At 43.4% G+C, this 26,071-nt stretch overlaps 1 protein-coding gene across 3 annotated transcripts in view; it reads left to right on the plus strand.

Moving 5' to 3' along the window:
• Window positions 1-26,071, plus strand: part of NEK4 (NIMA related kinase 4) — a 43,945-nt gene that overhangs the window by 10,323 nt on the left and 7,551 nt on the right. For 2 of the 3 annotated variants that reach the window (XM_045023628.1, XM_045023627.1), the window contains exons 6-15: window positions 2,524-2,665; window positions 4,293-4,712; window positions 6,270-6,323; window positions 7,843-7,986; window positions 8,991-9,131; window positions 9,541-9,607; window positions 10,287-10,393; window positions 21,274-21,362; window positions 22,109-22,314; window positions 24,461-24,594. In XM_045023628.1, coding sequence (XP_044879563.1) covers window positions 2,524-2,665; window positions 4,293-4,712; window positions 6,270-6,323; window positions 7,843-7,986; window positions 8,991-9,131; window positions 9,541-9,607; window positions 10,287-10,393; window positions 21,274-21,362; window positions 22,109-22,314; window positions 24,461-24,594 — 1,504 coding nt within the window. The remainder of the gene's footprint in view (window positions 1-2,523; window positions 2,666-4,292; window positions 4,713-6,269; window positions 6,324-7,842; window positions 7,987-8,990; window positions 9,132-9,540; window positions 9,608-10,286; window positions 10,394-21,273; window positions 21,363-22,108; window positions 22,315-24,460; window positions 24,595-26,071) is intronic. The other variant, XM_045023629.1, reaches the window with a different exon arrangement.

The raw sequence follows: 26,071 nt of genomic DNA on the forward strand, positions 1-26,071 counted from the left end.
AGTATATTATAACTTGTGAAAGATGGGAGGGTAGACTACTCATTAGAGTACGTGATTGGGACACCCCTGGTTTTCTTCGTAGCTCTGGAACTGATGATCCTTAGGCAAGTTGGTTAACCTGTCTGTCTGTCTGTATTGTCCATCTGTAAAATGGTCATGGTAATATTGACCTACTTAACAGAAAAGTTGTAAGGATTAATTAATATTTTAAAACAATTAGATCCTCAAAAGGTAAGTGCTATAAAGGGCAAATAATTGTGGGCATAGAGAATTTTAAAGTGATGTGCCTGTAATCCTCAATTTGATAAAGTTAAAAATCTAAGGTAGCTTGGCTGGAGCAATGGAGAAGACCTGGTTTTGGGAGTAATCTTGAGACTCTCCGCACTAATAAGGTTGAAGTCTCTTGCAGCTGTGATACACTTGGACCGTGGGATGAAAGGAAGATAGCTGCATGAGCACTACCTTTCCACCAATGCACAGAGTAGAATTAGGGTATATCTATACGGCAATTCAGCACCTGCAGATGGCCCATGTCAGCTGACCCCAGCTCATTGTGCTGCACAGGACTGTAGAATTTTGTTGTAGACTTTGGGCTCAGGCTGGAGCATGGATTCTGGGATGCTCCCCCTTACAGGGTCGCACATCTTGGGCTCCAGCCTGAGCCCAAACATACACAATGCAATTTGACAGCATTGTAGCCCATGCCGCATGATCCCGAGTCAGCTGAGATGGGCCAGGAGTGAGTTTTTAACTGCAGTATAGACATACCCATAGGTGCTGCTCTGAAGGGTATGTTTACTCCTCTTTCTGGCTGCAGGAAGAGCATCACCGTCACTTAAGAAGAGGGGGAAGTAGCTTTCAGATTGAGACATGTGAGAGCCTGTGGAGGCTGGTCTTCATTCAGTGCCAGATAAAGAGAGGGTCGGGGGGGTGGGGAAGCTTGGATTATGGGAGAGAGGATCTTGAATAATGAGAGAGACACTCTCCCCAGTCGCTGCGTTTATCCCAGTTCATGTATCTCATATTATTTAAATAAAAACAGGACTGCTTCGCTCCTGCTGACCATTCTAGCATACGGAGACAAGAGTGAGCTCACAAGTTGAGAGGAGATAGTGGCAAAAATTATAAACCATTCTGTGACATTTGAGAAAATTACAAATCATCTGGTTAATAAACTGTGCAAATTCCAAGTTCTATAGTAAATCTGTGATCAATTCTTGCACCAAATAGAAAAGTGAGATAAAGACAGACAATAAATCTGAAATATGGATAGGAAATATATATTGTCACTTGCATTTCCTTATCAGTCCTTGTTAAGGCCACTTCATCATATCTGAAATCACCAAAAGACAAGTTCTTTTTGCTTGTTTTTAACTAGATGTTGGACAAAAAAGTTGAATATAAAATTTGTCATCAGATTTGGTTAAAAACTGGAAGCAATGAAGTGGTTGAGACATAATGGCAATAAACTTAATTGCCAAATATTTCCCCACATGGATGAGCCTTGTTGTCTTCTGGTTTGTACACTGTGCAGTCACTTACGCCTATGCAAAGTGGATATAAATTACTATCAAATCTATGCAAAGTGCCACTAACATTCTAACTTTGCACAGCTGAAAATGACTATACAGCAGTGGTCACAAATCTGTAGATTGCGATCAGCTGGTCGATCTTGAAGCCTCTGACAGTCTATTGTGATATTAGGCTGCTAAAAGTCCGGCAGCGCAGTGGGACCCCGGCCCCATGCCACTCCCGGAAGCGGCTGGGTGTGTGTGTGGGGGGTGTCTCCATGTGCAAGCATCTCCCCTGCAGCTCCCATTTTCCGGGAATGGGGAACTGCGGACAATGGGAGATGCAGGGGCAGTGCTTGCAGGCAGGAACAGCACACAGGGACCCCTGCCTTCCCCACCCAAGGGCTGCAGGGGAGTGCTGGCCACTTCTGGGAGCGGCACGGGGCAGGCAGGGAACCTGCCTTAGCCCCTCTGCGCTGCCAACCGTGAGCCGACCGAGGTAAGTGCCGTCCTGCGGGAGCCCACATCCTGAGCCCCCTCCTGCACCCTTACCCCAGGCTCAGCTTGGAGTCCCCTTCCACGCTCTGAACCCCTCGGCCCCAGCCCAGAGCCTGCACCACCTCCCGAAACGTGGCCCCAGCCTGGTGAAAGTGAGTGAGGGTGGGGGAGAGCGAGTGACGGAGAGAGGTAGGATGGAGTGAGCGAGGCACCTTGGGGAACTGCCTGAGTAAATCCTGGGTTGCACTTAAATTCAAAAAGTGATCTTCTGCATAAAAAGATTGGAGATCACTGCTATACAAGATACAAAGTAGAGAAAATCAAGCCCAGTGTTTAGCACTTCAGATAGAAACTCTGTAATCAGTGGAAATTTAAAATATTTTCTATAAAGATGAAAGGGTTCTGTAGCTGGATGGCATCTATTTAATAAGGTGGTAGAAACCACAAACATCTTAAAGTCTTTGTCCTTAGAGTTTTTGTCCTTTTTTTTTTGTTGTTGCCATTTTCTTTAAAGAAAAACAGCCAAAAATCATAAGAAAATATCTGATTCTAAACCCAGAAGTGCTGCTTCTGTGATATCAGTGAAGACTGGATCTAATAATGGAAACATCACACACAAAAAACATCCCTCTGAGCAAGCCAGGAGATATAGAGCCGTAAGTTTCTTTTGTCCACAGGATATGTCTGTTCTTTTTTTATATTTGTGTAAATGTATATATAAAAATATATTTTGAAATGCTTTGTGTTTTCCTAATATATTTATATTCAATAAAACTGTGTAAACTACATATAAAGGAGGAGAGGAGCTGTATTCATCTACAATTGGAGCTAAGAAAATAGCCACAGATCAGTAAAACTAATTGCACTGGTCTTTACTGAAAGATACTCATGAAACGTTATACCTAATCCTTATTCTGTGAAGCTGTCATGTGGATTGTTTTTAACCTTACAGTTGCATTAACTTTTGCATGTGGCACACTCATGTGAATGCTGTGACACTGTGTACCCAACAGAGTATCAGAAGTCACTGGACTAACAGAAATGCTAGCAAATGTTTAATGACAGGCAAATGTTGACAGTGAAAATGTTTGCTGCAGCTTGTGAGTGGAAAATCAATTATATGTTTGAGGAAAATTGCTTGTTACCCGAGGTGAATACTTTATAGCAGTGGTTCCCAAACTTTAACAACCTGTGAACCTCTATCACTAAAATGTCACAAACCCCCTCCTAAAAATGAATATTTCCAGGGATTTTCTCCTTTACCTGAGTATAAATTATAAAAGTAGTGATCTTGGAAATATAAAATTTGTTTTTACAACATGCTTATTAAACACTATTATTTATCATTACAGTATTTTTATTACATTGAGAACAGCAACACTTTTCCAAGATCTCACTTTCGTAGCTTATATCACTTTGAGTAAGCCTGTTATAAGACAAGGCTCCTATGTTTCATCAAGGAATATCAGATGTGAAACAGCTTGAAGGTATTTAAGAAGCCAACTCAAGGAGTTCCTCCTACACAAGCATTCAGGTCTTGAGCAGTCCAGGCAAACAACACACATTACAACAAAGCTTAAACTTGTCCTTCATAATAATGTTAAAAACAATACTAGCTGCCTATTTAATTTTTAATACAGCAAAAAATATCCACCTCCCTTTCCATTTCTTATAAGGAGTCTTGAAATTTAATGTCTTCAGTGTAATAGATGTGCTTGCTTTGATCTGCTTAGCTCTTGGAAGTCCAGGGGCTCTGGGCTGCTGGCTCCGTGCTGCCTGGGGTCCCTAGGGACAGCTCTATCTGCCATTAGGGAATTTTTCCCCAAGAACCCCCTGTAACATTTCACGAACCCCAGTTTGGGAACCACTGCTTTACAGTGATCCAAATAGATCGAGTCACAAAGATGAATCACTTGCCCGCTGTTCATTTTCTGCACTGTTTGCCAGTTGGTGTTTGTTTTAATATTGAAGCCTTAAATATGTGGTTTAATACATTTTGGAGAGCTACTAGAAGAACCCTGTTTATCACTTGTGATCATAGGGGCAAAGTGGGTGCATTGCTTATGGAATAGGCTGTGTTGACATCTGAAGTGCCAAGCTTCTCATCAGACTTAAAAACTTATGAGAGTCTTTGTTATATCCCTTATTGATGCTTCCAAATAGTACTTGATTATGATTTTGTTTCACTATCACTTTATGTACTGTCTGGTATGCAGGTGACTTCTTGGAGCATCTAAACTATTCCTCAGGGGGTAATTCCACTTCTGCTTTTTTTAATTACAGAATGAAGAAAAACATTTAATCAAAGAGAAAACTTTTGAAATTTATCCCTCGGAGAAACCAGCAGCTGAGCCTGAAAAAAATGCAAACAAGAATGAAAAGAACAGCACAAGAGTTTCCATAGCAACAGTTAGCAAAGTGGATATTGATATTTTACTGTCTGAAAGGAGGAACTCTAAAAGTGATCACTTACTACAGGATAACAAAGCAAGGTGCTTAAGCATGCCTAGTGAAGTAGAATCTAAAATAACATCTAATGGCCCACAGACTAAGGAAGACCGACTACAGCAAAACTCAGAGCCAGGTTCTAGAACTGAAATTGTGGATTCTAAGCACTTTGCTGTTGATGTCGCAGATGAAGCAGATGACACTTTGAAACTCCTGCAGCCTGTCTTAAAGGACCAAAAGCAAAATGATGATCAGGTAATTATTTAACTCTTAAATGTTCTTGGTAGAAGGTTGAACTAGTGGATGGTTTATAGAAAGAACGAAGGTGAACAAATGTTACTTTTCAAAGTGGGACACTTCTGATCAGGCTCTTGGGGTGCTGAAGCAATTAGAACTGGGGGTTGCGAGCCCTCAGGGGGTTGCGAGGTTATTACATGGGGGGTCGCGAGCTGTCACCCTTCACCCCAAACCCTGCTTTGCCTCCAGCATTTATAATGGTGTTAAATATATGAAAAAGTGTTTTTAATGTATAAGGGAGTCGCACTCAGAGACTTGCTCTGTGAAAAGGGTCACCAGTAAAAAAAAGTTTGAGAGCCACTGAGTTAGAAGCCCTAGTATCCCTGCAGCACTGCTTCTGTATAAGACAAAGGCTGGGGCTCAAACCTTAATTATTCTTGCCTGGGATCAAAAAATATCTGCTTCCAATTGTAAAAGGACGAGGCAAGAAAATGTTTGGAGCTTCTACATCCTTGTTCCAAATGGTCTATGCTTCTCTATCTCTTTCTGCCATGTTCAGCCCTAATTTGGGATAGGAATTGGAGGAAGAAGGGAGAGTATAATGGAAATGGAGTTAGAGAAGGTGGAGGATGGTGGAATGAAAATGTAAGACGGGTCCCCAATGCGGTGCCCGCGGGCGCCATGGCATCTAAGTGCGCCCACGTACTGGCCGGCAGACGAGCATCCGCCGAAATGCCGCTGACAAGCAGCGTCATCCAGAGGCAGCATTTCGGCAGCGACGCCTAAATGACACTGTCAGCGGTGACGCCTATTGACATTGCCGCTTGTCGGCGGCATTTTGGTGGATGCTCATCCGCCACCACGGTCCTCCGTGGCTCGTCCAGACAAAAAAGGTTGACCACTGATGTAGGGGAAGAAACTGAAGGGAAGGAGGAAAAGAGAGATGAAGAGATTTTAAAGGAAGACAGAAGGAGGGGAAAGGAAAATTTGTTTAATGGAGATGTGATTACTAAAGAGAAGAGTGAAGGAATAAACAGGAAATGAAACTACCAGAAAAGAGAAGCCTTGCGATGGGGGAAAATGTTAAAGTATCCTGGCCCTCCCTCCTTTCCGGCTTCCAGAGTGCTTCATTTGGGTGATTGGTGGACGCAGAAACCTTGACCGTTGCCCTTTCCCCTGCACTCTTCAGCATCTGCAGCCAAAATGATTCTCTTACATGAATGTACTAGGGAAGCAGGTAAAGGGCTTCTTTGTCCTTGTCTCTCTCTAGTGCACATGCACAAGGGTCAGCAATATTTTGGCTCTTAATGAAAGTATATTAAAGTAAAATACAGTTGATTTCCCTATTGTGTCTTAGGCCTTGGATTTAAACAGTAGGTCTGTCTTGAATGTGTAGCTGTCATTTCCATTCAATCCTATATAAGGACATTGTTTTATTCACTTAGTGATTCACCAAGCTCTGTTCTAGAATGAGACTTTTAAAGTCTGTCTTTCTTGCATTGCTAATGTATACACTTTACTAAGCTTGCTCGTATTTTAGTTTGTTCGTGAAAATGTAGTAACTTCTTATTTCAGAGCTTGGACTCCACTGAGAAGCTTCTAGCATCATTTGTTCCTGTCATAATTCAAGTAAGTGTTCTAGCATTATAGTTCTGCTTAGTTTGTTGGCTTTAAAATAGTTGTATTCCTTTAAAGGGAAATTATGTTGTCTGGGAAAATATTCTTTTCCCCTAGAATATTTGATTTTTGGAGAAGGATTATTATTGCATTACAAATTGGTTTTCTGAAGTTGCTATTAGAATGGTGGAACGTATCTGAAATTTTGTTAACACGTATTTGTTGTAAAATACTAAAACTGGATATTGCAGTATTACGATAGAGACATAAGTGTACAGAACTTGTGAAATTTGTTTATGGTTTTCTATTCAACTAACATGCTAATTGTGATGGGGAGCATAATTTTGAATGTTCTAACTTCAGTTTATTTAAAATGTTCACCTCGTTGCAGTGTTAATGTAGTGTTTTTGGTTGTTTTTTTGGGAGGTGGTTTATTTTATTTATTGATTGATTTTTTTTTTCCTTTCTGTAATTTAAAAGAAGAGATTGCAGGCATTTTTGCAGACTGACAACCAAATAAATGTTTATGTGGTTGTGATTAAGATAAAATCCATAGCATTCCAAAGGGTGAAGTGGCCTTTGTCAATACAGTAACTCCTCACTTAACATTGTAGTTATGTTCCTGAAAAATGTGACTTTAAGCAAAACGATGTTAAGCGAATCCAATTTCCCCATAAGAATTAATGTAAATGAGGGGATTAGTTTCCAGGGAAATTCATTCATTCATATTTTCTCTCTCTCTCACACTCACACTCACACACTTACTTCTTAAACAAACAATTTAATATTGGTACACAGTGATGATGATTGTGAGGCTTGGTTGAGGTGGAGGAGTCAGAGGGTGGGTATTTCCCTTACTGTTAAATGATGAACTAGCAATTGGCTGAGCCCTCAAGGGTTAATTCTCTCACTCTACAAGGCAGCAGGAATGGAAGGAGATATGTACATTTCCCCTTTAAGTAGACTGCCTTGTTAATTAGATTAGCAAGCTTCCTCCTTCCTGAGCCCTTGTGTGTCCCCCTTGCTCTATGGAAGATGGGGTAAGCGGGGTGCAGGAGCAGCGGGGAGGGGGACACCCTGACATTAGTCCCCCTCTTCCTTCCCTTCCTTCTCCCCCCTCTCCTCCCTGCACAGCAAGCAGGAGTCTCGGGGAGCAGCTCCAAGGCAGAGGGCAGGAGTGGCACACGACAGTATTGGGAGGGACAGCTGCAATTGCTAGCCTGCTGGGCAGCTGCTAAACAGGGAATTTAGGGCTGCCGGTCCACCCTGGCTGCCGGTCCACCCTGGCTCCAAGCCCCCACCAGCTAGCTGCAATGGACTGCTCTTCGTGCAAGCAGTAGACAAAGCAAGGGGTTGCCAAACAACGTTAGAAGGGAGCATTACATAACTTTAAATGAGCATGTTCCCTAATTGATCAGTAGCATAACCGGGACGACTTTAAGTGAGGAGTTACTGTATGTGCAAGAACAAGTCTACATTGGAATCAGGAAAACGCACGCCTAAAAATTAGAAAAATATTTTTACTTTTTAGGATGAAGCCTCTCATCGAAATCCAGAAGATGTTCAGGAAAAAATCACTTTTCACTTACAGCCTCATAGCTCTTTCTATGAACCTTCTCTCTCATGGCAGCGATGGCAGAAGAAAAGGGAGCTAGATGAAGTCTGTTCAGAGAAGGTGCAGATAAAAATCTATCTGACAATTTGATCTTTTAAAATGGCAGTGTACTACTACCGTAGTTTTCTTCCCATCCTACAAAAAGATTGTAACAGTTTGTAGATCCTTTCCACTAGTTGAACCATCTCCAGTCTGTTTATAATCTCATTTCATACACATCCATAGAATTGCATTTATAACAAAATGGGTAACTCTGTGGGCCTTGGAAATATACTTTTGTGGGTTCCTTTTGTCCAAGGATCAAAAAGCACTGTATAATATGTAAGCCTCTCAACGCTCAGCGGTACAAAATTATAATCCTTCTAGGGGACATGAGCAAATTAAAGCCCAGAAAGATTATATGACATTATTATTATTTATTTATTTATTTATTTATTACAGTAGTACCTAGAGACCCCAGCCGAGACTGGATCCTTATTGTGGTTCGCACTGTACAGAACATATACACCTCTACCCCGATATAACGTGAATTTGGATATAATGCGGTAAAGCAGCGCTCTCGGGGTGTGGGGGCAGGGCTGTGCACTCCTGCGGATCAAAGCAAGTTTGATATAATGCGGTTTCACCTATAACGCAGTAAGATTTTTTTGGCTCCCGAGGACAGCGTTATATCAGGGTAGAGGTGTAGTTAGAGACAGTCCTTATCCCCAAAGAGAGCTGACAGTGTGAATAGACAGACCAAGGATTAGGGGAAAAGGGTAAGACATACAAGAATAGTGAACAATGCGGTGAGCGTCAAATGCCATTTTAGTTGTTTTTGCGTGGGGTTTTGTTGTGAGGGTGTTAGTTAAATGTAAACAGGGAATATAAGGAAGTTAGGGGAAAGTGGGTGGGTGGGTGGTGGTGGAGCACAATGAGACAATGGTAGAATTGTGAATAGGACCCAAGAGTCCTGACTCCCAGTCCTGGATTGCCAGCTTGGTGTTAGCAATTCTAGATTTCAGAACATTTTAATTTGTTGAAAGAGGAAATGAGACTGTAATCACTTTCTAATTCTCTCTAAGCTCAGAGCAGTTGCTCCGCGGCCCTTACCTTCTCTTCCTGATGTGAATGTGAAGACAACTTATAGCCCTGCAGATCAGTGTGGCACTGAAGTTACAGAGTCTGTAAATAGCTCTAAAAATAGAGAGAGAGCAATTCCTCAGGTTTGTTCTGAACATTTTATGTGCATATTTATTTTTGTCATTTTCTTACTATTTCTTCTGAGTAGTTTGCTCCAAAAGCATGTGGGGTGGGGAAAAGAAATGTACAGAAGCTATCCTCTGTGATTCAATTTCTGTTTTGCATCTGATTGATCAGGTAGGAGGAAAGAAAGCCAGCTCCTCTTTCTCTTAATTGAAATAAGGAGGCTGGAGGCTCCTTTCCTACAGGAATTAGGTTTGTTGATCAAGATCACCATGGAAAAATTAATACAATGTGTGCTGAACTGCCTGAAAACTTTAGTTAGTAGCCATCTTTTCCAGGTGCATTTAGACAAAAGTTTTCATTTCAGATATGACAAAATGAAAAACCACCATGACTGCCACTATTAATACTGATTTGATTTATTTACAGGATCGACCGTTGTCGGCAAGAGAGAGGAGGAGGCTAAAACAATCCCAAGAAAAGATGTTTCCTTCTGGTAACTTTGCATACTAACTCTTCAACTGATGCAGTGGGATGGCTTCTCTTTGGAAACACTAATTTGCAATCTGGTCTGTAGTACTAACTTCCTCAAAAAAGATGCAGTTGAAATGTAGCTTTGATGTTAATAGTTATTTAACACAACCTTTATTTTTCTAATGCTCATTCAGCGGTTGTAATGGTGGCAATGTGAGGTTTCCACAAGAAATGCACTTTTCAGCTAGAAGCCTCAGTGTTTTTTGTTGGCTAGTTTATGTCTGACCCTGATAGTATGCTTGGAGGACATACTAAAATGCTTTACTGTCACCAGTGCCCAGTTTGCAAAACAAGAGGAAAAGGTTCAGAATCAGAATTAGTCGCTAAAAATGAGTTTGGTCTTGTTCATGTCACTATCACAAAGCTACCGTACAACTGGTATTAGGGGCAGTCTGCTTGAGAGGCCCAGGACTGGAATAGCAGGTGGTGGTGAATGTCATCATTTAAGTGCATTGGCAAAGCTTTGTGGAGAGACCCAGGTCAGGAATGGAATAGCAAGGGATGGTGAAAGCCAGAATTAAGAGTCCTTGGTAGAGCAGTATGGGGAATTAACAGAGCATACACCTACATTCTGATAGACTTTAGTTCCTCCCTTGTACATACTCAAAATAAATGTTGTTGTAAAAATGTCATCCTTCTAGAGCCTGCGGCAAGACGAGCATCACATAGTGCGGTAGTTGAAGCAAAATCACTTGTGGAAAATCTTATTAAAGTTACTCAGTCCTCGTCAGATCCCAGTATTTCTCAGGTAAACTGGGGTCATCTGCTTCTGAAATATTTAAATGCAGACCAAATTTCAGTAGAAAAATAAAAAGAGTTTGTATTATATAATATAACATGCTGTAGTACATGTAGAGGAACCTCCTGGCCAATAAGAATGCATGGCTGTTCTGAAGCTGTTGCTGCAAAAGACATTGGGTACAATAAACGCCAATAACTCACCTTTCAACTCAGCTTTTATATTTGGTAAGATCAGTTTCTAATTCAGGTCAATTCACTCAGCAGAGGCAAAGAATTGAATGAGTCAGTTAGCCTCTCTGAAGTATAGTTATGGCTTATTGAGTGGATAGCCATAACTGGGGAGAAGCTCACCCTGCCACTTACTCAATTATGCTTTGACTGTGGATACATAATTTCACTTGCTGTGAGTTGCAAAATACCCTGAGGTTTGCTCATTCATGTAGTCTGATTGGCTTTTCTGCTAAATTTACTTAAAACAAATGTTATGGAACCGATGCTGTGAAAAGAAAAAAAACACAATTGAAGAGAATTAGTAAAAACAAATTTTAAATGGAAAAACTGCCATTTGAGTGGGCACACTGAAAATCAAATATCAATAAAACAATGCCCCAACAATGATTTTCAAGCAAGTTGGTTACTTGGAATATTTATTACTGTTTGTTTACTGGGGTTTGAAGATTATTTCTCAATTTGTAGTCCTATTGGCTAATGCATAAAGTTATGTGCTGATAAAGTAGTAATTGTTAAATCAAATTCTCAAACTTTTTACAATGGAAGTGATTAATTTTCATTAACATCTTAATTGCATAATTCATATATAGCTTTAGTAAGATCACAAATGTATTTTACTATACAAAGTAGAAGTTTCTTTAAAGGAACACTTCTAAATATGGACTTGAAAGAGCTCCAGCAAAGATACTTAAGTGCCAGACTTTCATAGTGTGACTTCTGTTTTGTTCATGTAACTCTCCTCACCCCAACCATTTGCAGGGAGAGTCTTTTTGCATGCTATTGTGTGTGCAAATAAGATCTACATGCAAAAACCCCATCTGCACACACAAATCAAGGACAGATGAGTGCATATAAATTATATTGACATATGCTAGTGATGTGCAGTTTTTTGCATGCTGTCCTCAGGCTTGAACACACAGAATTTGAGAGGGCCAAATGGAGAATGGTTTGAAGCACCATGGAAAATGTTGGGGGATACTGGAGAGTAAATAGAAAAATAGATTTCAAAGTATTTATATATTTACAATTTATTTTTATAAAGAATGATGCATTGTAGTCTAAGAACAATGGTTCTTTAAAATACTGTAGTCATTAGTAAGTCATTAACTGAGAATTGACCAACGTAATGAGCATAATGTAGAAAAATCTCATTCCATGGGCAAGTTACTGATGGAGAAGTAAGGGATGTGTCATCTGATTAGTAAAAATCTACATAGTCATAATTTCAGTGGTGTCGCCCTTTTGCAGTATGGCAGAGGGACTCTCTATTCTCTGCCCCGGCTTCCTGGTTCAGGTTCTCTGGTGGGTGGAAATGTTGATAGTACAGTATCATCGGAAGTGGGTTGAGTTGGATATCATTAAAAAGCCCTTTCTCCCACAAACAGTGGTAACAAGCATGACAAACGTAGAACAATTAAGTAGATATATATTTGAGAAAATATTTTAAAATCAACAGTTTTTAAATGATATTTTAACACATAGCTGCTTTGCTTAATTAAAAAAGACATTGACCTTTGATCCTAGGGAAGTTGTCCTTGACATGTAGGACTGAAACCATTTATTCATTGAAGTCATCGTCAGTGTCATCTCTGTCTAGGGCACCAATTCTAGACCTGCTGTCATGCTGACCATCTTCTGTGCCACATTGGCACATCTCTGTACAAGGCAGGCTGCTGGCCATACATTTGCAGGGTGGTGAGCATCTGGTTTTTGCACACAAGCATTTGATTAGCTGAAGGATTGATTCAGGATTGCATGGTATTTCACAGAACTGCTGTGATCAGTCCATTTTCCAAGACTCATCCATGCCCAGTAGAGGAATGTAGTTTTGGGTGTGCTTGAACATCTTGGAACCACTCCATTGCTTGATAATTTGCCCTCTTGGTAGGAGGTATAAATGCACACCATGTCAATGGCAATTTGTCTCTGTTTCTTGGAAAATAGCCACCAGTGTAGCTCTGAAAGTGTCATAATGTTGGTCTTCAAATGGTAAACTTGGCATATGAATGTCTCCAGTGCATTTATGACCTCATCAGTGACTGTATCAGCCGTTCCAAGCACCTTCAGAGTGAGGAGAGAGTCTTCAGAGGCTGAACCAAATACAATAGTGTCATATCCTAAAAGGATATGGAAATCTTGCTGTGCAGTGGCTTTTAATGGTCCAAGTGATAGGAATACGTGTCTGAGGGATATACAACAATTTTGTTCCCCAGCAGAATATTGAGGAAGTCTTGGATAGTGTCTCTCGGAGCACTGGAACATCTATGTCTAATGCCAAAATGCAGAGTTTAGTAGCACCTCTCCCTGCGGCATTGATGATATGCAAGATAATTTTAGTGTTAGCTTCCTTATGGTAACTAAGAAGGAACTCCACTGAACAGTGAGAGGCAGCAGCTTCATTATACCATGCAATGATGAAATTCTCTCAGCAGTTCTTCGCATAAGTGTTTGTCCTGCAGAGTATGTGGTTAACTCATACTTCATGTGAGTATGAGAGAGTAGCTTCTTCATTATGACACTGGAGATGTTCATGGAGTCAATGATTTTTGTATCGCAGCGGTTCTCAAACTTCATTGCACTGCGACCCCCTTCTGACAACAAAAATTATGACAGGACCCCAGCGGGGTGGGATCGAAGCCTGAGCCTGCCCAAGCCCCACCACCTGGGGGGGCGGCTGGGCAAAGCCAAAGCCCCACCTTCCTCGGCCAGGGTGGCCAAAGCCCAACGTGTAACCTGAGCCCTGCTTCCCAGGGCTGGAGCCCTTGGGCTTGGGCTTCGGCCCTGGGCCCCAGCAAGTCTAAGCCAGCCCTGGCGACCCCATTAAAATGGGGTCGCGACCTACTTTAAGGTCCCGACCCACAGTTTGAGAACCTCTGTGGTATCAGATAGGTGCAGTGTCATGGAGCCACTTCTTTCTGGTAGTATTTATTTTTAATTGATTCCTGTGTATATGTCAAACACAAGGTGGATTTCATCACAGGTCTAATATTTACTCTGTAGCCTCATAATGAAGTCAGCCAAATCTTGGCAAGTGTTAAGTTTCTGGTTTTTCAAGAGCTTGTACCTCAGTCATACCATCTATGATTGTTATACTCAAAGGGGTCTGCTGGCATAAGGTACTGGCTGTCATATTGTCAGTAGGTCCTGTTTTAGGAAGACTATTCAAGATGTGCATTAGTTTGCTTTTCACCTGATATATGTGCATTGTTCCGTCACATTTGAACATTGATTGTACTTTCTTAGAGTACTTTCCAAAACACTCATGTAAATCAACAATATGCTGAGATCTGGACATAACCAGGAGATGAGCGAACAGTGACCCTGCGGTTAGCTCTAGAATAGTCTCTGCCATCTTCACTATGACACTCTTCTTTGCATTTTGAGCACAGCTTTAGTCTGTTCTTGATGAGCACAGCTTTAGTCTGTTCTTGATTGGAGCCCATAGATTAATGGAGACTTGGATAATTCTTTGGGTTTTGAAGGCTTCATACAAGTCATGACCCAAAGTATTCATTGGACTGACATCTTTAGCTATCTCATCACTGAAGACTGATTTTTGTCATGATATGAATGAGCTCTGGAGTATCATATGCAAATAGGTTGCTAGTAAGCTCATCCTGTAGCTTTAAAATTGTCCCTTCTTGGCATATAACAGCACCTAATGAGTTTAGATGGAGTTTAGATGGAGCTTGATTATTTCTGGGGAAGTCCATCCCAGCCAGGCGTAAGTGTTCTGGAGTTGTCAGGAAAATCCAGGAAAGAGCATTTAGATGCTGTGTTATGACCACCAACTACCTGCTCTCTTTCCCCACCCCCTTCCCCACCCCTCCCAATGACTTTCATTGCTCTGTTTTCGTGTCCTAGGCCTTCATCTGAACCAAGTGCACAGAAGGGAACTGGCAACACCACCAAGCATTGTTTAACTGCATCCTCCATGGTGGTATTCTCCAAAGATTCAGCTGCTAGTTGATCAAGACCAAAGTAAAAACAAGGATTTTGTAATAATTACTTTGGGATTGTAATTAATGATACTTAACTGTATGCATACCATTCATGGGTGGATTCCAGTAATTTCTAGCTGAACGCTAACATCTTAAGCAATGCCTCATTACAACTATTTTGGCATGATAAACAAAGCTGATAATCAATACCAGTGAACTGCTTTTTTTGCCAATGATAGCAAATCAACTTGAAGCGCTCCTTTCATTTATAGTAATCTAACATTTTAAAAAATTAATAGGGGATATCCTGTTCTGAGCATTAACTGGTAACACAGTACAGTCAGTCAAGGGCCACAGTTTAACTTTGAGGGCTGCATGTTTGATATACCTGTCTTAAAGTATAATTTTAAAAATGTTGATTTTAAATATTTTCTCATATGTATCTGCGTAATTGTTCTAGGTTTGTCATGTTTGGTCCCATTGTATTCATGGGAGAAAGGGATTTTGAATAATATCCAACTCAACCAATTTCCAACAACATTGTACTATCAACATTTCCGCCAACTGGAGGACCTGGGACTGGGAGACAGAGGGGTTGGGAGTGAACCCCCCCTCCCCCCCCCCGCCATGCCACAGAGGGTGACACCACTGAAATTATGATTCTGTAGATTTTTAAAAATCAAATGACACCTGCTTTACCTTTCTATCATGAATTTTCCAGTGGAATTACACATGGTCCCAGACTAAACATAGCACAAATTGTCCGACTGTAACACATTTGGCAAAACATTCAGTGTACGTTGAAACAGCACAGGTGAGGTTTAATGCTAGTTAAATGAGTATATGATGATGGTGTATGTGCTTTAACTAGCTTCTTTTGATTCTTGGACTTAATATTTAAAAGCCCCTTGTATTTACTGTGGCAAATTGCTGGCACTATTATGATGGGTCTCGCACTTTCTCTTCTTAAGGGGGGGTTCAGGGCACCATTTCTTGCCCCTGAATCGGAATATTAATTGCCCCACTAGTGTCTTTGAGGAGGGGAGTGGAGAGGGAGGGACCTGGGCCCGCCCTCTACTCCAGGTCCCAGCCCAGGGGCCCTGAGGATAGTGGTGAACCACTTGAACTGGTGGTTCCTTCCCCTGGGCTACTTCCCTCTCCTGCCCTTCAGCTTGTGGGGGGCTTCCTGCCCTCCCTCTGCACAAGCCAGGTGCCCCTTACCTAGGGTCTTGGACTTCTTAGCCCACCGCAGCACTCCTCCAAACTTTCCTCTGCTTCTCTTCAAACTGTTCTCTGCTCCAGCCAAACCTTCCTGCTCCAACAACCCACACTGTTTGACCTGAAGCAGGGGTTTATATCATGTGACTCACTGCTGGTGTTCTAATTGGCTTCAGGTGCTCTAGTTAATCTATAGCAAACCTTCCACCCCTTGCAGGGAATAAGGCTCCCTGCTAACACTCTCCTGCTGCCCTCTGGCCATGCTGTATCACATATTTCTCCTCCCCCCCCCCCGCTCAACACCAAGGGGTTGGGCTACTTGGGACGAGAGGCAGTGTCGTCGCGATAGGCCTCAGCATTGCCATGTTGGCTACCAGCCCTATGCTGGACCCGCAAATGGAAAGGCTGCAGAGAGAGGAACCACCTCGGCACTCTGGCGTTCTTCTCCTTGTTCCCGTGCATCCATTGGAGCGGGGCGTGGTCTGTCACGAGGGTAAATCGCTGCCCCAGGAGATAGTAGCGGAGAGTCTCCATAGCCCATTTTATCGCCAGACATTCCTTTTCAACAACAGCGTATTTTTGTTCCCTGGGGAGGAGCTTCCGGCTGAGGTACAAGATGGGGTGCTCCTCCTCCCCTACCATCTGTGAAAGGATGGCTCCTAGCCCTACCTTCGAGGCGTCTGTTTGTAGGATGAATTCCTTAAAGTCTGGGGCTATGAGTACTGGATGGCAGCATAGGGCTGTCCGTAAATCTGCAAATGCTTCTTCTGTTGCATCAGTCCACTTAACTATCTCGGGGCCCCGAGCTTTTATCAGATCCGTCAATGGCCCTGCTCTTGTGGCAAAATGAGGGATGAATCTCCTGTAGTACCCTACTATCCCTAAAAATGCTCTGACCTGCTTTTTGCGGATTGGTCGAGGCCAATCTTGTATTGCCTCCACTTTGTTCCATTGGGGTTTTACCAAACCACTCCCTACTACATGCCCGAGGTATATGGCCTCAGCTAGTCCTATCACGCACTTGAGAGGGTTAGCAGTGAGACCGGCCTTTCGCAGGGCGTCCAGCACTGCTTCTACTTTTCCAAGGTGCGTTTCCCAGTCAGGGCTATGGATGACTATGTCGTCTAGATAGGCGGCGGCATACTTGGCATGGGATCGTAGTAACTTATCCATAAGTCGTTGGAATGTTGCAGGGGCCCCATGGAGTCCGAAAGGGAGGACAGTGTATTGAAAAAGGCCATCGGGTGTAGAGAAGGCAGTCTTTTCCTTGGCATCCTTGGCCAGGGGAATTTGCCAGTAACCTTTGGTCAGATCCAGAGTGGTTAGGTATCGGGCCTTGCCTAACTGATCAACTAGCTTGTCAATGCGTGGTATCGGATATGCATCGAAGTGGGATACTTCATTCAATTTCCGGAAGTCGTTACAAAACCTCAGGGTGCCATCAGGCTTGGGAACTAGGACGATCGGGCTGGACCACTGACTGTGGGATTCTTCAATGACCCCGAGTTCCAGCATCATCTTCACTTCCGTCCTAATTTCTTCCCTTTTAGCTTCCGGTATTCGGTATGGTCTTATCGTCACCCTTACTCCGGAGCTGGTGACAATATGATGTTCGACTAGTGTTGTTCGGCCCGGTTGTGTACAGTAAATGTCCTGGTTCTGGTGGATCATTTCAATGACCTCTGTTCGTTGTTCTGGGGTTAATTCAGGAGATATCTTTACCTGCCCCTGTGGGTTGTCTGTCTGAGATGGAGCTCCTTGAATGACCAGACACGTCTCTCGGTCACGCCAGGGCTTCAGTAAGTTGATGTGGTAGATTTGCTCTGGCTTTCGGCGGTCTGGTTGTCTAACCTTATAGTTCACCTCCCCAATGGCTTCCACTATTTCATATGGTCCGTGCCATCTGGCTAGAAGTTTGCTTTCTGCTGTTGGCACTAACACCATCACCCATTCCCCCAACTGAAATCTCCGTACTTTCGCCCGACGGTTGTAATACGTCCGCTGAGACTCTTGTGCTTTTTCTAAATGTTCCCGTACTATCGGGGTTACTCGAGTTATTCGCTCTCTCATCTGTGTCACGTGCTCAATGACATTCTTTCCTGGATTGGGTTGTTCCTCCCAATCTTCCTTGGCGATATCTAATATCCCGCGTGGGTGGCATCCATATAGTAGTTCAAAGGGAGAAAAACCCGTGGATGCCTGGGGGACTTCCCGTATAGCGAACATTAGATATGGTAGAAGGGTATCCCAGTCTTTTCCATCCTGTGCTACCACCTTCCGGATCATACTTTTAAGGGTACGATTAAATCGCTCGACCAATCCATCTGTTTGTGGATGGTAGACTGAGGTCTGTATGGCCTGGATGCGGAGCAGGGCACATAAGTCCTTCATTAGTTTTGACATGAACGGGGTTCCTTGGTCTGTCAGGATCTCCTTAGGGATGCCCACTCTGGCAAATACCTGTAATAGTTCCTTTGCTATTTCCTTGGATGTGGGGTTTCTTAAAGGAATGGCCTCTGGATACCGCGTAGCATAGTCAAGGATGACTAGTATGTTTCGGTGGCCCCGTGCCGATTTTTCTAATGGGCCCACTATGTCCATGGCTATCCTCTCGAAAGGGACTTTAATAATAGGCAAAGGTACTAATGGGGCCCGCAGGTGAGGTCGGGGGCTATGCAACTGGCATTCAGGGCAGGAGGCACAACAACGCTGGACTTCTGATCGTATCCCTGGCCAATAAAACCTCCTTAGGATTCTATCCAGTGTCTTGTCTACCCCTAGATGTCCCCCAAATAGATGGCTGTGAGCTAACTCTAGTACTGCCCTTATGTGTTTCCGTGGGACTAAGAGTTGCTCTACTACTTCCCCTCGTATTTGCTCTATTCAGTACAAGAGATCGCGTTTGAGCACATAATATGGCCTTGGGCCTTTGATCTTTCCTTCCACAGGCACACCATTTACTTCCACTACCTCCTCCCTCACGTTTGCATATAACGGATCATCGGCCTGATCCTGCCCAAAAGTCTCACGTGCAGTACCAAACTGACCTAATTCTAGGGGGCCTATTTCTACTCTTCCCCCTGGGGTGCTCCCACTTGGGCTAGGAACCGCCTCCGAGTCTTCCTTGGCCTGAATTATCTCCTGGTCTCCTGAGCGGGTTCGCTTACCCACAAGGGAAGTTTTTTGATTCTCTGCTAGAATCCGGGTCCCTAATCTTTTATCTGCCCTTCGTTCTCGCCTAGATTTTCGGGGTTTCCCAGGGGATGAGAATAACTCTGGAGCAAATTCGGCAAACATTGGGGTGAGGCTATCTATAGTTGCCTCCGACTCAGCCTGGGGGTTGCTACCCTCCCCTGGCTCTATTGGGGTAAGTAAGCTCTCAAACCCGGGAAGTCTCTACCAATTAAAACAGGGTAGGGGAGCTTGGGGACCACCCCTGCAAAAACCCTGGTAGTATTCCCCTGGATCTCAATCCGTACCGGAATTGTAGGGTAAAAATTCACGGTGCCATGTACGCACGTTACCCCTGTATTTTTGGCCCGGGTTAGTTGGTCTGTTCCCACCAACTTCCCTGAGACCAGCGTGACAGCACTCCTGGAATCTATTAATGCTATGGTCTTAATACCATTCATTTTTATTGGTCTGGTTTGTCCATGTGAGGTCATTGTGACCCCAACCAGGCCGATTAGGCCACATTGCTCCCCATAATTCCCCAGATTACACTGCATAGGTTCTTCCTTGTTGGGGCATTGGGCTGCTATATGCCCCAATTCCCCACACTCATAACACCGCCCCCTTAGTCCGGTTGTCACCCTCTGCCTGAGGCTATTTGGCCGGCCCCCCACCTCTTTTCCCAAACCCCCAGGTCCCTTCCTGGCCTTGAGCCATTCCTCGGTGTCTTTCCTCCCGGTTACAGTTCTCCTATAGGTCTCGACAGCCCGGGGCCTTGGGTTTGGGGTTGGCTTCCTGGTTTGCCGTGTCTCCCCGCCTGGGGTCTGGAACAGTTAGCGGGCTGCCAGCTGTCTTTCCACGAGGGAGACCAACTCATCATAGGTAGAGGGATCATTCTGGCCAACCTGAGACCTGGTGGTAGCCCCCTCATATATCGGTCCAATACCAGTACCTCCATCATCTTCTCAGAGCTAAGGGCCTCAGGGCGCAGCCATTTCCGGGTCAGGTGTATCAGGTCAAACAGTTGTGATCGGGGTGTCTTGTCCTCCATAAACCCCCACTCATGGAACCTCTGGGTTCGCAATGCCGTCATTACTCCGGATCTGGTCAGGATCTCTGCCTTCAGCTGGGAATAGTCTGCAGAGGCCGCAGCAGATATATCGTAGTAGACCTTCTGGGCTTCCCCACACAGGAATGGGGCAAGAATACCAGACCATTGATCTCGGGGCCAGGACTCCCGCAGGGCTGCTCTTTCAAAAGCCAGGAGGTATGCCTCCACACCATCTTCCCGTGTCATTTTCTGTAGGCAATGGCTAGCCCGTATGGTCTGGGTCCCTTCCCAGTTGAGATTCTGCTCCATAAGGGCCTTCATTTGGTTCACCAGGTCTTTCAGCAGGGCTCAGTCCTGAGCAGCCTGACTCATCAACAAATGATTGGTCTGCTGCTGCATTCTAGTCGCCTCCTGTTGGGCAGTTGCTTGGACCCGGGTAGCCTCCTGCTGGGCCGCGGTGGCTTGTATAAGGGCCTTGACCACGTCGTTCATCTTAAGGATGGGAGGGTTTTGCCTAACTCTGGTCTATGTCCCCAGCGCGCAGATCCCACTGCTGACACCACGTGTGACAAATTGCTGGCACTATTATGATGGGTCTCGCGCTTTCTCTTCTTAAGGGGGGGTTCAGGGCACCATTTCTTGCCCCTGAATCGGAATATTAATTGCCCCACTAGTGTCTTTGAGGAGGGGAGTGGAGAGGGAGGGACCTGGGCCCGCCCTCTACTCCAGGTCCCAGCCCACGGGCCCTGAGGATAGTGGTGAACCACTTGAACTGGTGGTTCCTTCCCCTGGGCTACTTCCCTCTCCTGCCCTTCAGCTTGTGGGGGGCTTCCTGCCCTCCCTCTGCACAAGCCAGGTGCCCCTTACCTAGGGTCTTGGACTTCTTAGCCCACCACAGCACTCCTCCAAACTTTCCTCTGCTTCTCTTCAAACTGTTCTCTGCTCCAGCCAAACCTTCCTGCTCCAACAACCCACACTGTCTGACCTGAAGCAGGGGTTTATATCATGTGACTCACTGCTGGTGCTCTAATTGGTTTCAGGTGCTCTAGTTAATCTATAGCAAACCTTCCACCCCTTGCAGGGAATAAGGCTCCCTGCTAACACTCTCCTGCTGCCATCTGGCCATGCTGTATCACATTACTTATAAAGTTAAATTGTAAAAATGTGCTTGTTGAAGCTTATTTTGTCACATACTTCAAAGAATCCATGCTTATAGTACAAACTATTGATTGAATAGAATGCCTAATTCTACAAAATATTTTTTATCTATAACAGAAAAAAAAATTAACCCATTGTCTGTCTGATGATGAGCTAAGCTCTTCCACAAGCTCCACAGATAAGTCAGATGGAGATTCCAAGGAAGGGTAAGTGTTTTGTTACTTGCATACAGACATTTAGTAGTCACTGACACTGCAAATAAGTACCTTATCGTGCTTTAACTTGGTGTGGAAAACTGTGTGTAGAAATGTTTCTAACGATGATGCATAGTGGTGTTATGATGATGCATAGTGGTATCTGATTCATTTACTGTGTAGTTCACAGTAAATGAATCAGATACCTTTTGTTTGTTGTTCTTTTGTGACACACAGTTCTTTATCTACTATGTTTAACTTCTTTATGTGTGGCCGCTGTGCCTCCAAGTGCTGGCATGAATGCTTTCCAGGAAATTGATCTTCCAGCATCAAGGAGAGGAACTAATGTGTCAGGAAGCACTAAGAACTATTACTTGGAAAGTTGCTAACATGGTTTTCCTGACATTGTGGGCTTAGCTGAAGTATTTATCTAGGATCTTGTCTACATTTGGCATCTTTCTTAAAATCGTCCTCCATTGTACTTCCAGTGGTGGTAATGCTAGTGTAGATTGGATGTTGGTTGCTGGCTAGGTTCTTAAACTTTGTTGTTGAGACTTGCTTGGTGCGGAGTTTAGATGAAATGATGCTAAAAGCTCCTATGCCTTGTTGCATTATTACCACCACCAATGGATCTGCATAGCAACAAGAATTTAACACAGAGTACATAACAGGGCCTGTTTAGTTCACAGGATTATGGAAAGTCCTCATTGACTGCAAAATGGAGATTGGGATTGAATTAGATTTTTTTCCTTTTCTAGAAAAAGCAATACAAATGAAATGAATGATTTGGTACAGCTAATGACTCAGACACTGAAAATGGATTCTAAAGAGAACTGTGAACACCCTTCAATCCTAACCCCCGCATCAGAGTTCAAGCTTCATAGGAAATACAGAGACACTCTGATCCTACATGGCAAAGTATCTAATGAACCAGAGAAATTCAAATTTGAAGAATTTCCTTCAGGTCTGTAGCTCTATTAATGCTTTAAAATAGTGGTTCTTAAACTGTGATCTATGGACCACCAGTGGTTTGCAGAGCACTTGCTGGTGGTCCACAGGAAGCTGGCTAGTCACATGGGGCTGTTCTCCTTCTGTTAATCACATGAAAGTGGCTAAAATTAATTACATTTTTAATACCACTTTTCCACTTAAGTAATTGCTGTAGTTGCCACAGGGATGTTATTTGTTTGACAGTTGGAGGGGAGGTGCTCCATCTAATTGAGAATGGAAGAGAAGGTGTTCCATGAGGTAATCTATCAATATGTGACCGACACTATGAAGGTTTTAAATAACAGTTTAAGATCTAAAATAATAAAGTGTAGATTTCAATGTCTTAAAATACAACTTTAAAACTTCCAATTAATGTAGTTGCTGTAAAGCTTTGCAGATCACCTTTAAGGCTTAATCTTTTAAATGGGACTCAACTCAGCATCTAAAAACCTGAGGCTTTGTACAGATGCAGGAGTCGCTTGCCGAGATCCCATCACAGAATAGGGTCCTTATTTTGAAGCTACAAGTAGTTCTCTAATTTTGCAACAATGCAGGTAAATCAGCTTTTGAAATTCAGCCTTCACAAGAGTGGTCATATTCTGAAACGCTACTCTAAAAATGGCATCTTAAGGTTTTGTTTTTGACTTTCAGAGTAACTGTGCACTGGAATAAAAGACCTGTGACATGGCTGTGGTTGGCCCAGGTCAGCTGACCCAGGCTCGTGTTGCAGGGCTTAAAAATTGCAGTGTAGATGTTCTGGCTTGGACTGGAGCCTAGGTTCTGGGATCCCCCGCCCTGCAGGGTCCCAGAGCTTGAGCTCAGTTTGCAAGTCAAAAGCTGGATGTAAAAAAATCATCTTGGAATCTGAAAGTTTCAAACTGTTCTTCCCGGCTCATGTGTTGTAAGTAACAAGGATTCTAGTTGATTCTCTTCTGGTGATTGAGAAAGCAGAATTGAATCAAGATAACTTTCCCATAGTTATGGCGGTTCTGCAAAGATAACAGGAGTAAAATGTACTGAAAGCTTTTGTCTCTGTGGTCAGTGGACGTGACTCTGTGAATGTACAGGGAGCAAATTTTGGTCAGTAAGGAAGTGCCTTTTTACATAGTCAATTTTTCTCACATAGCTGCGCTTTAAAATTTATAATAGTGTGGTGATCTGCTCAGGTATTTTACAGCTGCTGGTACTGGAAATCTATAACCAATTTGAAAGTGCTGGTAGAAGTGCAGTGGCTTAAATTTTCTTAAATTGCAATCTCTTCTGATTAGATCAAGTCCTTTACTTTCACATGTTAATGCAGAAAGTGGATTTAGGGTGCTAATAGGATATGATATCTTTCAGCCTTGAATCATTGGCTTAAATCCAGCCTATGTCAATAGTGACAGCCATATTAATTTTGGATGATTTCAGTGTCCAAAGTAAAGTTTGGCACTTTCTGTTTTGTTCCTGGTGCTGACCTTCCATTATCATAAAACTACATTCATAAGTGGGATCCCTTGTTTGCAGTTTAAGCAGAGAAGTGAAAGATTGAAAGGTCGAGGCACATTGGTGGAAGACTAGACTGCAACCCGTGCTATTCTGTCCTGTGTATAAATACAATACTTACTGAACTTTTACGTTCGTTTTTGTTTTTCAAATGTAAAGCGATTGAAGTGTGGTTTTTGTTTTTTAACCTCTCTATCAAGGTTCTGTATATTGTATTGCTGTGAAATTTGTTATAGAATCCACCTTTTGCCACACAATTATTTTCAGATCAACTTAATTTAAAAAAAATGTTTCTACCATTTTGACTACAAAGAGCCTTCCAGACATGATCAGAGTATACACTAATACAGTGATGTCTTTGAGTCTGAAACTCTGAGCCCTCCAAGACCTGATTTTGCAAACTGAGTCTGTATGAACCTTGCACCTGCATAGAGGCCTAGTAGTCACCTTCTGATGACTGACCTATTTAATTGTATTTCTGCTGATCAGAGACATCCCGCTGATGAGCCTATTCCACAGTCCTAAACTGCCTCCCAGGCATTTGCTGGTACCAACCACTCTAAGTACTTCTAGTACATATAAGATGACTGTTAATATTGTCAGTGCAAAAATAGTTAATTGTATTACTTTTTTAGATGTTTTATCTGGTCCTGAAAAGATTAGAAGAATGGTTGAAATTTTGAGGTCTGATGTGGTGCAAGGGCTGGGAGTGAAACTTCTAGAGAAAGTATATGACCTCATGGAGGAAGATGATGAACTGAAGAGAGAGGTGAGTGCCTTTCCTGTATACTGTAGTCAATTGTATTTGTTTCTTTTTTCTTCCACACAAAGGTTAAATGAGCATTGTTCTTGTTTTTATATCTTGAGAAACTGATCTGATGTAATGATATAGGCCCTGATCCTGCAGAGACTTAAGCACATGCTTAATTATTTGCAGAATCAGTATCATACTCGTGTATATTCTCTAAACAAATGACCATGTTATGCAATGTAATTGATTCAGAATGTAAGAAGGGGAGCAGCCTTGAATTCTTTGATCCTACTTGGAAGTTGATATCAATGTCATATATCCTTATCTTCCAATTTGGAAAAGGTACAAGAGATTTGACTACTTTGACATTACTCTATTAGCATATCTTCATTACGTGTCAACTTTGAATGCCCAAATTCTGTCTGACTTCACTGGAAGTTGTGTATGTGTATTTGAACATGTATCCAAATGGAGAAACCGATTTTTCTTCTTTGAGTGCTTGTTCATGTCAATTCCAATCAGGTGTGTGTGCATACCGCGTGCACAGCAGCTGGAAGATTTTTTCCTTAGCAGTGTCTGGAGGGTCAACCTGGGTGCCCTCTGGAGTTGCACCTCATGGCACCAAATATAGGGCCCTGCTAATCCACCACCCCCTTAGTTTCTTCTCACCGCCGGTGACGACTAGCTGGAACAAACTGTTGCTCTTGCTTTGCGAGTGCATTTGGGCAGTGTCCACGCTTTGTGTTTATAGCTTCTAATGTAAGTAGTCCGTTAGAACTATGAACTATTAACTAGTAGCTCTTAAGATTTCTTTTGGGGGTTCCCCCCAACAACACTTCCCCAGTTCTGGGGTATGCCTTGGTCCCCAGGGTTCAAGCTCTGTGAGGACTGTGGAAAGTTAATGCCTAAGAGCGACCCGCACTATTCCTGTCTGCAGTGCCTCGGAGAGAGCCACCAGAAGAAGTGCAGAATTTGCAAAGGGTTCTGCCCTAGAACCTTGAAGGACCGAGATCAAAGACTCAAGATCCTTCTAATGGAGGTGCACTCAAACCACAATCCGACCCATGCCCAGCAGAACCCACGCCCAGCACCTCATCATCAGTGCGCAGTGCACAAGCCGGTACCGAGGAAGGATGCCAAGGAGTCATGGCAGCGCCACAGCTCTGCCCATAGACAGTGTTCTGTCAGGCACTGGTCTCAGTCCCTGGTGCCCCAGAAAAAGAAAAGGCCAGAGAGGGGTCGCTCTTCCCCCTCCAAGCCCAAGAAGCCTGCAGCAGGGAGACCTGATTCGGGCAACGTCACCTCAGCTCCTCCGCCCTGGGATATAGTTGAGTCTGAACCTTCATTGCTCTCCAGATGGACATGTCGCACGGCTCCAGCTCCCCTCAATGCCAGAGGCATTCGAGGTGTCTCGGACCTTATGCGCCTCATGGTGCCGTCCTCCCCACAGAGTAGAGACAAGTTGCCTGTGACTGCCCGGCCCCCGTTCCCATTA

This window comes from Mauremys mutica, chromosome 7 (assembly GCF_020497125.1).
Source record: "Mauremys mutica isolate MM-2020 ecotype Southern chromosome 7, ASM2049712v1, whole genome shotgun sequence".
Classification (NCBI taxonomy): Eukaryota; Metazoa; Chordata; order Testudines; family Geoemydidae; genus Mauremys; species Mauremys mutica.